Source organism: Mustela lutreola, chromosome 5, assembly GCF_030435805.1.
Source record: "Mustela lutreola isolate mMusLut2 chromosome 5, mMusLut2.pri, whole genome shotgun sequence".
NCBI classification, from domain to species: domain Eukaryota; kingdom Metazoa; phylum Chordata; class Mammalia; order Carnivora; family Mustelidae; genus Mustela; species Mustela lutreola.
The window spans coordinates 38,679,644-38,693,524 of record NC_081294.1 but is presented as its reverse complement, the minus strand read 5'-3'; the positions used below and the strand labels follow the sequence as shown (position 1 = coordinate 38,693,524).

General features: G+C 43.6%; 1 protein-coding gene and 1 pseudogene across 1 annotated transcript in view; both read right to left on the bottom strand.

Moving 5' to 3' along the window:
- Positions 1 to 5,400, bottom strand: part of ITGA2 (integrin subunit alpha 2) — a 107,766-nt gene extending 102,366 nt beyond the window's left edge. The window contains exon 1 of the mRNA XM_059173950.1: positions 4,866 to 5,400. Within this exon, the coding sequence (XP_059029933.1) occupies positions 4,866 to 5,313 (448 nt within the window). The 5' untranslated portion in view covers positions 5,314 to 5,400. The remainder of the gene's footprint in view (positions 1 to 4,865) is intronic.
- Positions 5,401 to 7,111: 1,711 nt separating this feature from the next.
- LOC131831120 (MICOS complex subunit MIC13-like) lies at positions 7,112 to 13,271 on the bottom strand (annotated as a pseudogene).
- Positions 13,272 to 13,881: the final 610 nt, after the last annotated feature.

The window sequence follows — 13,881 nt, the reverse complement described above, 5'->3', positions numbered from 1 at the left end:
CAAATGCTAGTTTTATGGAATTCACCACAGCCAGATGAACAAAGCACCTATGGGTCATCTGAAGGGCATCACAGGAACCATGTTCTCATACAGAATCTCTTGTTATTTCAGGGTTCGTGGTATTAAGAGTCTTCTCTTTGGAGAGACATTCTTCTGTGTGCTCAAGTAAATCATTAGTCACCATCACAAATGAAAACAGCAACAACAAAACAAAACACCTACAAAACCCCTCCTATCTTTGACTTGCCGTTTACAATGACCGCCTTCTGTGGTTCTTTCTCTTTTATGCTGTGCTGAACAGGTCAGTAACATCCCAAGCTAATCAAGGCTGATGGTCCCGACCAAAGCTTTTTTTTTTTTTTTTTTTTCCTCTCAAAGATTTTATTTATTTATGTGACAGACAAGAGATCACAAGTAGGTAGAGAAGCAGGCAGAGCGGGGGAAGCAGGCTGCCCACCCAGCAGAGAGTCCGATGTGGAGCTCGATCCCAGGACCCTGGGATCATGACCTGAGCTGAAGGCAGAGGCTTTAACCCACTGAGCACCCAGGTGCCCCCAGACCAAAGCTTTGACCTCAGTGGGAACATTCACATGACATCAGGATGACATTTTTTGGTCCCCAATGTTTTTCCCCATTCTTCCTGAAATACTTTATTTTTGACATACTGCCTTGAATGTGTATCTTTATTTTGCTGAATGTCTAAAATTCCATGATCAGAAGCTCATCTCTTTACACTTACAGGCTTCTCCCTTTTACAAGGCCCACGGCTATTAGCACATTGAGACAGGAACAGTCATCACCCACTGCAGAGGGGAATTCATTTGAACTGACGCGTTCACTGACTCTTGGTGTTGAAACCTACCTGTCTTGGTGGTCGTCTCACAACAAGGTGGTACAGGCAATGCTGGAATTTTAATCTGTTAGGAAAGATGAGGTACAGCCCTAATATTTAAGCAATTACTTTGATATCTGGCTGTACGTCAGAAACGTATGAATAATTATTCTTAAATACTGATCCTGAGCCCCAGTGCATGAATTTAAACCAAACAGAGGCTCACGAGCCAGGGCTTAAGAGAGCAAAGCATAGTTGTAGTTGGGCCGGGATAGCTGGAGAGCCATGGGGTTGGGGAGTTACTCTGTCAGATGGTGATTTGCGGCTATGGGGTGCTAAGGATAAGAAGGTAGAGGCAGTGTAGGGTCAGTGCCAGAAATGAGAGATGACCTTGAACTTCCCTTTTAGTCATAAAAGAAAAACCTTCCCTACTGTATAATTCTGCTTGGGGTTGTCTTGGGACAATGGTGAGTTGCAAAGGGATAAAAGGAAAACGGAAAAGGCATCTAGGCAGTGAAGGCAAATGCAATAGTCTGGAAAATAACATAAAATATGGTCTAATCATGTGCAGTCAGACACAGGTGTGTATAGGTGTGTCTATAACGCTCGGGGCATGGGTGTCCTGTCCGTGCCTGTGCGCCGTGTGTACTAGTATTACGTGTGTGCATGAGGAGGGCAGCAGAGAAAAGCTGGAACTGGCAGGCCAGCCTGCAGCCAGAGGGCAGAGGACTTTTTAGGCCAGGCCAAGAAATCTGGACTTTACTCCGACAGGGGAGCTACCACACGTTTGAACCAGGGGTTGACTGGATACAAGTAAGTGTTTAGAAAGATAACGCTGGTGACCACGAGAAGAATGGGTCAGAGGGATAAGAGATGAAAACAGGAAAACCAGTTTACATTTGTCCAGACACAGTGAAGGAAAGGGCCTGAATTGGGCGGTGGCAGAAGTTGTATAAGGAGGAGAGGGCGGACAGAACTTGGAGATGGGCTTGAGGTTGAATCAAGGGAGAAGATCCCTGGGTTTCATGCATGTGAATGCTGCTGCCGGTTTACAAGAGTAGACAATACAGGAGAGAAGTCTGGAGGGCAGGTGTTGACTTCGGTTGAGGACCCATTGAGTCCATGCTTGTTTGACATCTGGGTGGAGATGCGGGCAGATGGAAAGACTGATCCGGAACCAGAACAAGAGTCCGGCTGCGGATCCTGACTCAAGTGGGGAACTGGCCCAGGAAGAACTGGGAGAGCGAAGACAAGGCTCCAGGATGGAAGTCTGAACACCAAGGACTGGGCCAAACAGATGAGCCTGTGACACAGAGGAAGGAAGAGCTTCTGGGAAAACAGGAGAAAAACATGGAGAAGACAAGACAGAGGTAGTGTGTGTTTCAGGAGGACAGAGCTCCCAAATGACATATTAAAAGAAGAATTTACTTGTTCTGAGAGAAATTAGAATACTTACAGCTTGAGGGGAATGAGGGAGAGGTTCTGAAGGTATTTTGCAAAGAGGGGGTGACTCTGGGGTAGGGTCCCGGAGACAGGGTGAGAAGATAAGGATTATCTGTGGTCTGGCAGCACAATGGAGAAAGTGTCACTGTGCACTTTAAAATTACACTTTCCTGGGCACCTGGGTGGCTCAGTGGGTTAAGCCTCAGCTTAACCTTAACCTGACCTTTGGCTCAGGTCATGATCTCAAGGTCCTGGGATGGAGCCCCGCACCAGGCTCTCTGCTCAGCAGGGGGCCTGCTTCTCCCTCCCCCTTTGCCTGCCTCTCTGCCTACCTGTGATCTCACTCTCTCTCTCTCTCTGTCAAATAAATACATAAAATCTTAAAAAAATAATTTAAAAAAGTACATTTTCCTTTCCCCTATGGACCTATTATGAATAGGTCCTAGATTATGAATGATCTGGGCCCCTTATGGCCTTTCTCTTCCATCCTTCATCTGCCAGTTACCATTTCAATGACTGCAAGCACTTAAACAAAGGAGTGATCAATGCAAGGTGATAAATAGGAAACTAAACATTGAGCATTGCTTTTCCTTAAATACCCATGAGAAGGTTTACAGAAAGCAAATTTGACTCTAAGTGTTAAAATGAAATTTGTGGGTTTTAAGTTTCTACAGTGGTTGCCATGTTTGCTGGAGAGGATGTGAGATATATAAACACACATACATACACACATGCTTTTTACATTCTCATTGTTGGTATGTATTTACCTTACACAGCTGTACATGTATATAGTTTACAAACATCTATAAAAGCACGTGTATAGTAATGATGAATACTCAGAAGTTTTACATACCTAGGATAATATCAAAAAATGTCAGCTATCACTGACCTAGAGATTTAATTATTCATGTTAATTTGGGATATTCACGGTATCAAAAAAGGATGTTGTTTCCCTAGAAACCTGGATTGATCTCACAGATGATCAAGCCTGCTTATGATCATCTGGAATTAAAAGAAAACCTGTTTCTTGAGTATGCAAATAACTGGAAGAGAAGAAAGGAATAAATGTTAAAAAATCATCTGTACAGATGTCATATTTAATCACCTCTGCCTGCTTTGTCCTTATTAATTACCTCCAGGTTAGAAATCTCTATCCCTGACTTCAAGCCTTGCAGCAACACATTCCACTGAAGTATTTCTCACTGCTCTTTAAAAAACAAGCCTCAAAGATAAGAAAATGATGTTATGTTTCCATAGCTTCTGTTAATAATGGGTAATTAAAGAGAGATGAGGAGCTTGGATTTAAACGTCTGTTAGTTCTTGGGAAGGTTTTGTGGTGTTCCAGGGACTGCTATTCAGTGTGAATCCAACGTGACCTGAAACCACTAGATTAGGGTAGATGGTCCCTCAGAACACTCTTTGGGTACCAACACACAATATCCACAAAGCACCCGACAAAGAGTTAGACAGAAAACCTAACGATGCCTGGTTTCTGCTGTGGGTGGGGGATAGTGGTACTCCCCGTCTATTCTCTCTGACTGGAAGAAAATGCTACAGAGTTATCTGGATTAAGTTTTTTCCATAATAAAGAATACCCTGGCTAAATGCCTCAAAGGAGGATAAGAAATATTTGTATGTATTAGGAAATATTCATATTCTTTGTAAAAACACTTGAAAACCAGAGACCATTCTTTTGTTTTGATAGTTTTTCAAACTACAAAATACAAGTGACCTGCTTCCTCCTAGTAAACTACAGTCCTTACAGTAAGCACACAGGAGGCTCTGGAAAGGTCTGGAGAAGGTATACTAGATGGATAGGGTCGCTCAGCTTGGTGCAAAAGGCGGTGGGTGGGCTCACTCTCACCGCCCTGCCCTTGGCGCTCCGGATTTAGTTAATTCTCTTGTTGGCAGCCGCTAAGATCAAGAAAGTAAAAAGAACTTTTCCTGGCCTAAGTTTATATTAAGTTGAACAGAAACTTTACAACAATTAGAGGAAGGCAGAAGGGAAGGAAGAATTCCCCTCTGCCAAGTACTTAAGAAGCGCTGGGTTAGAAACAACCGTGCTACAGCCTGAAGACGTGGGAGCATAATTCACACCCTCGGTTTGAAAAACAAACATTTCGGGCTCCCAGTCTCCTGCAAAGCCACCAGGCATAGCGCCGAGCTAGTGCATGCTGCCTCCCAGAACCGCTTTCCCGGGACCCAAGAACCCTGTGGGGCGCGTCCCCGGCGGCACCTGCTGTTGAAGCCGGTCTGCAGAACTCTCCATCTTCAGGACACCCCTTAGTCTCCACTCCCTCTGTGCATTTGAGTGCGTGCGCGTGTGTCTAAAACCAAAGCGCGCGGGGAGCTGACTTTGAAGGGTGCTTCACAAACAGGGTGAGACATGCCTTATGGGGACATCAGGCGGGGGAGAGAGGGAATGGGGAGTCTCTCTTTATCCAGCTCCGGGTGGAGCCTGGATCCAAATGGAATCCGAGCAGAGGGGCGCGCTGCCTGCGCCTCCGTCCCGCAAAACTCCTTCCTCTTCCCCGGGGGACCCGGGCAGGTTCCCCCGCGGCCGCTGATGGAGAGCGAACTCCTCGCTTACCTTGACTGAGCACTAACAGCAGCCGCAACGGCGCGCCCCCTGTCCGTGCTGGCCGCATTCTGACCCTGCCGGGGGACAGTAGCTGCTCTCGGTTTGCAGAGGGACTCCGGAACGCGCACTCCAGAAGCTGTCCCGAGAGCTTCTCTCGCCCTCCGGGCTGAGGGCAGGGAAAAGTTGCCTGGCAGCTTTTGGGACTCCAAGGCCCGCCCCAACCCGCCCCTCCGCGGCGGCGGCGGCTGCAAACACCGGATCTGCCCGGCCCGGCCCCGCCCCACCTAGGCCAGTCCCTGCGGCCCCGCGGGCACCTGCGCTCCACCACACCCCTGCAAACCGCACCTAAACTTCCCCGCGCGGTCCCGCCCTGGCCCGGGGGATCCAGGAGGCCCCCGCGCTCCAGTCCGCGCGCTTGGCCCTTTTCCCAACCCCGCACCGGACTGGCCCCACACATCCGACGGGCGGGAACCGGCCTGCCACTACCCCGCCCCTGACGGCCTGCCACCCGCGCGCAGCCCCCGGCCCCCCAGAGAACCTTGGCCCTTCTGCTGCCCTTTGCGGCTCCAGGCTCCAGGCAGAGGTGGGAAGCAAGGGGGGGGGGCGGGGGGCGTCCAAAGCCACGCTTTTATGGGTGGTGCGGTGCGTGGCTTTCTCTGCTTTTCTCAAGTGGGTGGAGAAACGAACAAAAATAAGTGCAGAATGACCAGGTTAGGAACTAACTCAACGGGAAAGAAGATCTGCTCACAAGTTATGATTATCCGAGTTATATTTAAGCAAGACCTGTTGCAAGAGAACTGTGTGTGTGTGTGTGTGTGTGTGTGATAAATCCTCATTCATTCCTTTCCTCCAAGATAATAAGCAGCTGATTTGATTACTAAGTTGAAGCGATTTACTTCAAGACACAGAGACGAGTGAGAACCCATATAGGAACCTGTGACTCTTCCTTTGTCTGTAATACACCATGATCATTTTATTCCATTATTTTAGTCTCAGATCTGGAAAAAGGACGTTCTGTAGCCATATCTGTGGTTTTTCTTAGGATATTAACTTTTCTTTAAATCTGATTTTTCCTCCAAAAGCTCACCCACAAATTCCCAGCACATTGTTGAAATGAGAATTCTTCCAGTGACCACTTTTGTGAAATGATCAAATGTCTTAATAAATTAAACTTAAGGAATTATTAGACTAATCATTATTATTATGACCATCCCAAATCCTCATGGAGCAGCTAGTATGACCACTAATGGAGTAATATGGGATACCGCCACTCAGAAGTGAAGTGGTTCAGGGCAGAAGGACTAATTAGTTGGTAAAAATCAAAGGCTCTCCTTTACCATAGCCGGAGCTGGAATCTTAAAGCACTAAATTGGTATTCATCAGGTGTTACTGCTTTTCATCATGGCTATAAACTCCATACCTTTGAATTCAAAATATATCGCTCCTGGTTCTTTCCTGTTTTCTTATCTGTCACTTACTAATTCTACTTACTAATCCTGACAAACACTTGAAGGCATTTTTTTTTTTCCTGACCTGTTCATGGTTCTCACTGCTTACTAAGACTCCAGACATTACCTGAGAGCTCTTAGTTGGCTGTTCACTAACTCTGACACCAACCTTGCCTCTCACAGACTTCTTGCAGGAGGAAGTCAGCCAGGTTTCAGGGAGATGAATATCTGTCTGTTTCCTTCTGACTCACTGAAATGTGAGTAAGTGTTTGGAACGTACCCTTGTTTGGGAGGCAGTATAGTTCCCTTCATGTGAGACAGGAATCTGTGCTTTGTCTCTGGGTGCTGGAGAGGAAAATGCACCCTTTTTTTGCTTTTGTGCTCCCAACTGGACAAGTGAACATTATGCTGGCATGAGGTATAGAATAAATCAGAGGCTGTATTTTTCCAGAGCAGGCAAAAATTTTAAAGTTCAAGAAAAAGATTCAACTCCTGCCCCACATTAATTTTAAAAGCATAAACGGTTCTCGAAGCAAAATAGTTTTGAGAACTCATTCCTTACTCTTCCTAGGAGTTATTCTGCCTAGGTGTAACTGTGCTGGACACCACATTCTGAGGAAATAAGATTAAGGCAGGGCTTTTAAAACTCTTTGGTCTCAAGGGGCCCTTTACACTTAAAATTATTGAGAAGCTCTCAGATGAATGGATAAAAAGAATGGTGAAATACTGTATATATTTTCTAACGTTTCTGAAGCCCTTTATTGGGCCAACAAGGCTGGGAGCTGTCCCAGTGTGCAGTCTCCAGGTCTATGGCGCCTCTGCCTCTGTTCGTGACTGGGGCAGGTGGCCTCCTCCCTTGGTTTGCCCCTTCAGGTATCCCCAGCTCTCCTTGGAGTACTCCTGGGTCTTGGAGGGGGCCAATGAGAGAAAAAACATCAGCATAATGATGCCTGAATTCCAGGACTTGTGGATGTGAGAGATAAACTTTGGAGAGACTGGGAGCCAGGGTATCTTCAGGCTGGTCTGCTCACACAGGTACTGGCTGAAGTGGTCCATGGCTGGGGGAGGGGCAGTGGACTATCCCCTCAGACTTCTGAAGGGCATTCTGGCTCTTGTTACTAGGTCCTCGCAGCTCCTGGTCATAACACCAGTTAGATGGTGCCCCTGTCACACTGCCCTTGATGAGGAACTTCCTCAGTGACCATGTTCGGGCACCATGGTCACTCAGCTCTGTGTGTAAGGACCAAGGTGATGGAATATTATTCAGTCATATAAAAGAAGGGAGTCTTGCCATTTGCAATGACATGGATGAACCTGGAGGACATGATGCTAAGTGAAATAAGCCAGGCAGAGACAAATACTGTGTGATCTCACTTACATGTGGGATCTAAAAAAGCCAACTCATAGTACAGACACTAGAATGGTGGCTACTGGGTGCCGAAGGTGAGGAAAATGGGGAGCTGTTGGTCAAAGGGCCCAAACTTTTAGTTATAAGATGAATAAATCCTGGATGTTTAGTGTACAGCATGGTGACTATAGTTAATAATGTTGTGTTGTATATTTGACATTTGCTAAGAGAGGTCTTAAGTGTTCTCACAACAAAAACAAAAAATGATAACTGTATGAAGTGATGGATATGTTAATTATCTTGATTTTGATAATCAGATCACAATGTATATGTATATCAAAATCTAATGATATATACCTTATATATATACAAATTGTAATTGTCAATTATACCTTATTAAAGCAGGAAAAAATATGGAGGATCCCAAAGAAGTTTTGTTTATGTGGATTATTTCTACCCCTGTTTATCATGTAAGAAACTAAAATAGATACATTTTCTAATATTTATATATTAATTCAACAATAAGGCTTTTAGGAGTTAACATAAATAATGTATTTTACAAAGAATAGCTCTATTTCCCTAAAGAAAGAAAATCATGAGAAGAATGGCATTGTCTTACAATTTTGCCAATCTTTTTAATGTCTAACTTTAAAAAACTTGATTTTTTATATCTGCTCCTGCATCTAATCTGTTGTGATAGGTAGTTTCAGTGAAATATTAATTTGGAATTAATCTGGCATCACACAGATGTAGTTAAAAACAGGACATAATTGTGGATATTCCTGATACTGCCCCCAAACTCAAAAAGTGGTAGTTTCTTCAAGACTAGTTCCAATGTGGAATCTGAAACCACATCAATAAACTTTCCTACCCTAGTGTTGATTTGTAACCTGAGGAGTTCCTGGGGTTGAAATCTGAAAGTGGCCTCCATACATGGAAGGCAAGGAGAGATAAGAGAAAGAGGCAGACCTCTTTCGATTAGGGGGTTGCAGTTTTAGTAAGCAAGGGAACTTACATGCTAGGTTTGTTTGGTGTGGCTACAAGATGAGTGAATTTCAACCCAGCTACCAGACTCTCAAGTTTGTGGAGAGCCCTTAACAGGCAGGGTTCAGTCATACATACAGTTCAGACAGTCTCAGTAACACAGTACTTTCTCAAAGCTCTGTCCCTGAACTGGCTCCGAGTGTGGGAACAGTAGGTAGAGCCTATATTTCGAGGACAGGTGAGGGGATAAGGAGCCTCCAATTATCTGGGTCCAACTTAAGGTCAACCAGCAATCACATCCTCCTGTTGACCTTCTCCAACAAGTTGTGCATTAAAATACTTTGGTCAATTGAGCACTTTGAATAGATATTTTACCCATGCAAAGTTTTGTCCCATCATATATTGGTCATTTGGAAAACATTGGTTCACTGGGTTATGCAGATTTTCTAATTATTGACACATTTCAGTACACAATACCAAAAAAATCATATCGTCAACTCTTTCATCAGAAAAGTCTTTACCGGGGCGCCTGGGTGGCTCAGTGGGTTAAGCCGCTGCCTTCGGCTCAGGTCATGATCTCAGGGTCCTGGGATGGAGCCCCGCATCAGGCTCTCTGCTCAGCAGGAAGCCTGCTTCCTCCTCTCTCTCTCTGCCTGCCTCTCTGCCTACTTGTGATCTCTCTCTGTTAAATAAATAAATAAAATCTTTAAAAAAAAAAAAAAAAGAAAAGAAAAGTCTTTACCTATTGGGGAACTGTCAAACTCATGCTGGCACATACACATTTTCCAAAATTTAATTTTCATTTGAAAGCTTGAATTTTATCATTGGCAGCACATGCTGTCAGTTGTTCTATGAGAAATGAAAGGCCCACTTCGTTCATTTTTAATAAATGTCTATCCAATACCCAAATCTAAATAATAATAGTTTGTCTATCAGTTGTTCTTTCAAGTAAAACTGGTGTTCCATGAAAAATGTGGCTAGGTCATTTTACAGATCCTTCAGACAACCATCTTACTTCAGTGTGCAACACAAGTGCTCTATGTGTATTACCAGGTTTATGCATGCAAAATAGTTAAAAGACATGTAGTCAAGAGTTGAGATTTAATGAAGGTAGCTAATTTTTACTGTTTTGTCAAGGACATTCTTTCTTCTCCTCCTCCTCCTCTTCCTCCTTCTTTCTTCTTCTTCTTCTTCTTCTTCTTCTTCTTCTTCTTCTTCTTCTTCTTCTTCTTCAGAGATTTTTACAGAGAGAGAGCAAGTGCATGAAAGCACAAGCGGGAGAGGCTGGGGTCAGGGCAGAGGGAGAAGGAGAGCCAGAATCCCAAGCAGGCTCCGAGCACTCATGGACCCCAATGAGGGGCTCAATCTCACAACCCTGAGATCATGACCATGCTTAACTGACTGAGCCACCCAGGTGCCATGTCAGGGACATTCTTAGGTGAAACTAGCTCTCTCTATCCTCCCTCCCTCCCTCCTTCTCTCTCTCTTTCTTTCCTCCTTCCTGGTTTCTTCTCTCCCTTGCTCCCCCCTCCTCCTCTGTCCTCTTCTCCCGTACTTCCTCTTTCCTTTCTCTCTATTGCTCCCCTTGTCCCCTCCCTTTCATGTTTCCTCTGTGAGTGTCCAGCGTGAAGAATGCAATGATTACTCTTACTGATCATTGTTGTTCCACCATAAGGCAGAGGTGAACACAATGAAAAATGCAAATAATGACTCAGTATTAGTATGAACATATTTTTGACCGACCTACCATCAAAAGCGTCTTGAGACACCCACGGGCCACGTTCTGAGAATTGCCAAGGGATGGAGCGAGACCTCTCTACTCTTTTCTTTCCAACTCTAGGCTGGAGTGTTTCAGGGAGGAGGCTCTGATGAATTTTTCCTTGAGTTCTCTCTGACCTCTCTGTAGCTTCCAATTTGGCTCTTTGTTTATCTCATTCCCCCATGGACACCCACCTAAACTAGAGGACTCTGCTTCCCATCCTCAGGGCTACCACAGGCCTCCCTGCCACCACACTTTATCAATCCTGTCCTTAGCCTTAATGTACTTTCTGTGTGCATTGCTACTCTCTTTAGTTACAAGCTCTTTTGATCTTTCCTCACAATGTCTCCTATGCAATCTCTTTGTGCTTCCTCCTCTCCTGTCTCTGACCCACTCTATACTATCATCACATTTCTCTTTCCAAAATGCAGAATTGATTTGCTGAAAATCTTTGGAAATTTACATAATGAAATTCAAGCACTTCAGTGTTCAAGCTTCCAGTTGCCCTTCAACCTGCCTCTGCTGTCTCTCTTACAAAACGCTTTCTTTTGTATGTATCAGGATATGGCTTAAATTTAGTGACGTGTGAATACTTCACCTTCTCACTTAAATACTGGATCTCCGAAATCTTACATGTTTACATCACAAGTGTTTAGTCCTGTACCTGGCAAATAGTTCCTAAAAATAATTACTAAATTGAATTTCTGAAGAGTTTTACCTTCTTCATCCTAGACCTTAGAAAGGGTAGGAAATGTGAAATTCTATGTTACTCCTGGACAATTTGCAGCGCAATAACCAATGACTCCTCAAATGTTACCCAGTAAATCTATGACAAGACTGAGTAAAGCTCAGAATCCATTGCATTTGACTTACCTACGTGTCTCCCGACACCTGTTGAGTTGCATGATGTCTAGACATTTCCGACTTAAAAACAAAACAAGTAAACAAAACTAGAATAATTCAGTGTTCCTCAGGTCCCTGGAACCATCAGTTCATCTATGCATTTTATTCATACTTCTGTTCTAGGTCTACTAGGATTAGCTGTCCTCATTTGTTTTCATGTGTGGCAGATATGCAGAGCAATCAGTTGTTCTTGGAGTTTGCCATGGAGTTGGCTTGGAGCTGACTTCCCTCTGGGGGTCACCCTGCCTCCTAGTATATGGAGAGCCACCTGACCCTAACTGGATTGATTAGATTTTCTCCTCGAGAGCTGTATTCAGGGTACGAAGATTCTAGAAGGTCTTTGATGAGCACATGGACTAGGAATTCATGTTCACTTGGGGAAGCAATTTTCTAATGAGCCTAGAAAAAACCAATTAACAGCTATTCCTAGAAAACAGAAAGGAGAGACCAAGACACTGAGGCATGAATAAATTAGAGAGAGACAGAGAGAGAGAGAGAGAGAGAGAGAAGGTAATAGAGAGATTGCTTTAGTTCATTTTCTCTTTCTGTTTTCAGTTTTGAGTCATTTGAGAGATCGGAGTGCCCATTCCATGAAATTCCCTGGTGTCCTCCTAATATTTTCTATTTTTATTTTTCCTGTTGGACATCCTTGAGGACAGTGACCATGTCTCATTTACTTTACTCACAGTCCCCAAAATAGGGCCTGATACATAGCTGGTAGTCAGTAAATGCTTCTTCCATTAATGAATAAACACAATTATTAAACTAACATCTAATTATTAAGATGAGCCAGAGAAAAGGAGAAGTTAGGAAATTTATCTCTTAGAACATGGAAAAGCTCAACAAACGGAAAATATTGTTCGCATGTACTTCAGGATGTTTTTGAACTTTGTCTTTTGTTGCTGTTGCTTTCTTTTTTTTTCCTTTTTTTTAAAAGAAATGTGTTATATGATGGATCAAGCCAGGTATTTGTTATTTGTGACTCTGCTGTCTCTGGAAAACTTTGATGTTTCAGTTAGAGATAATAGATAGAAATGACTGTATTTTTCAAGGAGGAAAAAGCAATCCCACATTATTTATTTATTTATTTATTTATTTTTTATTGTAAATAGTTTATTTGCTCATATGTCATGAAAAGACCAGAAAAGTAACATGAATTGCTTTTTTATAAAACATTTCTAATATTGCTAAGAAGGCAAGCTCATTAATAAACGGAAAAGAATATGCCAACATTATTGTCTATTTTTTGATTAATAAATAGGCAATTATTTTAATATATGCTTTTTAGTATTAAGCTTTGGAAAGTAGCCGCCTGTCATAAAGGGCCAACTACTTGTGTTGTATCATGGTCAAATTGTTTTTTTCATCAAAATCAATGTTAACAGACAAAATCTTGGCATGTTCTTTTTAAAGTACACATTTATGAAAATGTGCTAGCAGGTGGCAGTTTTGTAAATAGGTATGCTAAAGTGAAATGTGAAATGTGATAACTGATCCCTAAACTGTCAAAGAATTCAAAGAATATGAGGAAATTTCAAAGAACCCAAAGGTGTGAATTAATTACAGCGTGGTTTCAGGGATCTAAAGTGGAGACTGGAAAAAGCAAAAGCACAGGGGGGTGCCTGGGTGGCTCAGTGGGTTAGGCCGCTGCCTTCGGCTCGGGTCATGATCTCAGGGTCCTGGGATCGAGTCCCGCATTGGGCACTCTGCGCAGTAGGGAGCCTGCTTCCCTCTCTCTCTCTCTGCCTGCCTCTCCGACTACTTGTGATTTCTCTCTGTCAAATGAATAAATAAAATCTTAAAAAAAAGCAAAAGCACAGACCATTTTATACAACTTAGAGCAAGGGTAGGAGTTGGCTTTGCCTCCCTGCTTATACCTGTTCCATGCTCTACCTGGAGACTTACTTCCTCTTTAACTTCTCATCACTTCCACGGCCTTCTATTTTCAAACAGCAAGTGTCTTTAGTTTCCATGGCACGTCTCTAGTCTTGATTCTGTGAGACTTATTTTTTTTTTTAGATTTTATTTATTTATTTGACAGAGAGAGAGAGAGAGATTACAAGTAGGCAGAGAGGCAGGCAGAGAGAGGGGGAAGCAGGCTCACTGCTGAGCAGAGAGCCTGATGTAGGGCTCGATCCCAGGACCCTGAGATCATGACCTGATCCGAAGGCAGAGGCTTAACCCACTGAGCCACGCAGGCACCCCTATGAGACCTAATTTTAACTCAGTACATGATCTTCAGTTTGACACACTCATAAGACCACTCACAATGACAGGTTTTTTTTTTTTTTTTTTTTTTTCTTAAGTCCTCTGCCAAGAATACACAATCTTTGATTCTGCAGGTAGCTTTTTACTCTTTTCTGAAGCCAAGACCCCTACTTTCTTTTCTTTTTTTTTTTTTTAAAGATTTTATTTATTTATTTGACAGAGAGAGATCACAAGTAGGCAGAGAGGCAGGCAGAGAGAGAGAGAGAGGAGGAGGAAGCAGGCTGCTCCCTGCTGAGCAGAGAGCCCGATGCGGGACTCGATCCCAGGACCCTGAGATCATGACCTGAGCTGAAGGCAGCGGCTTAACCCACTGAG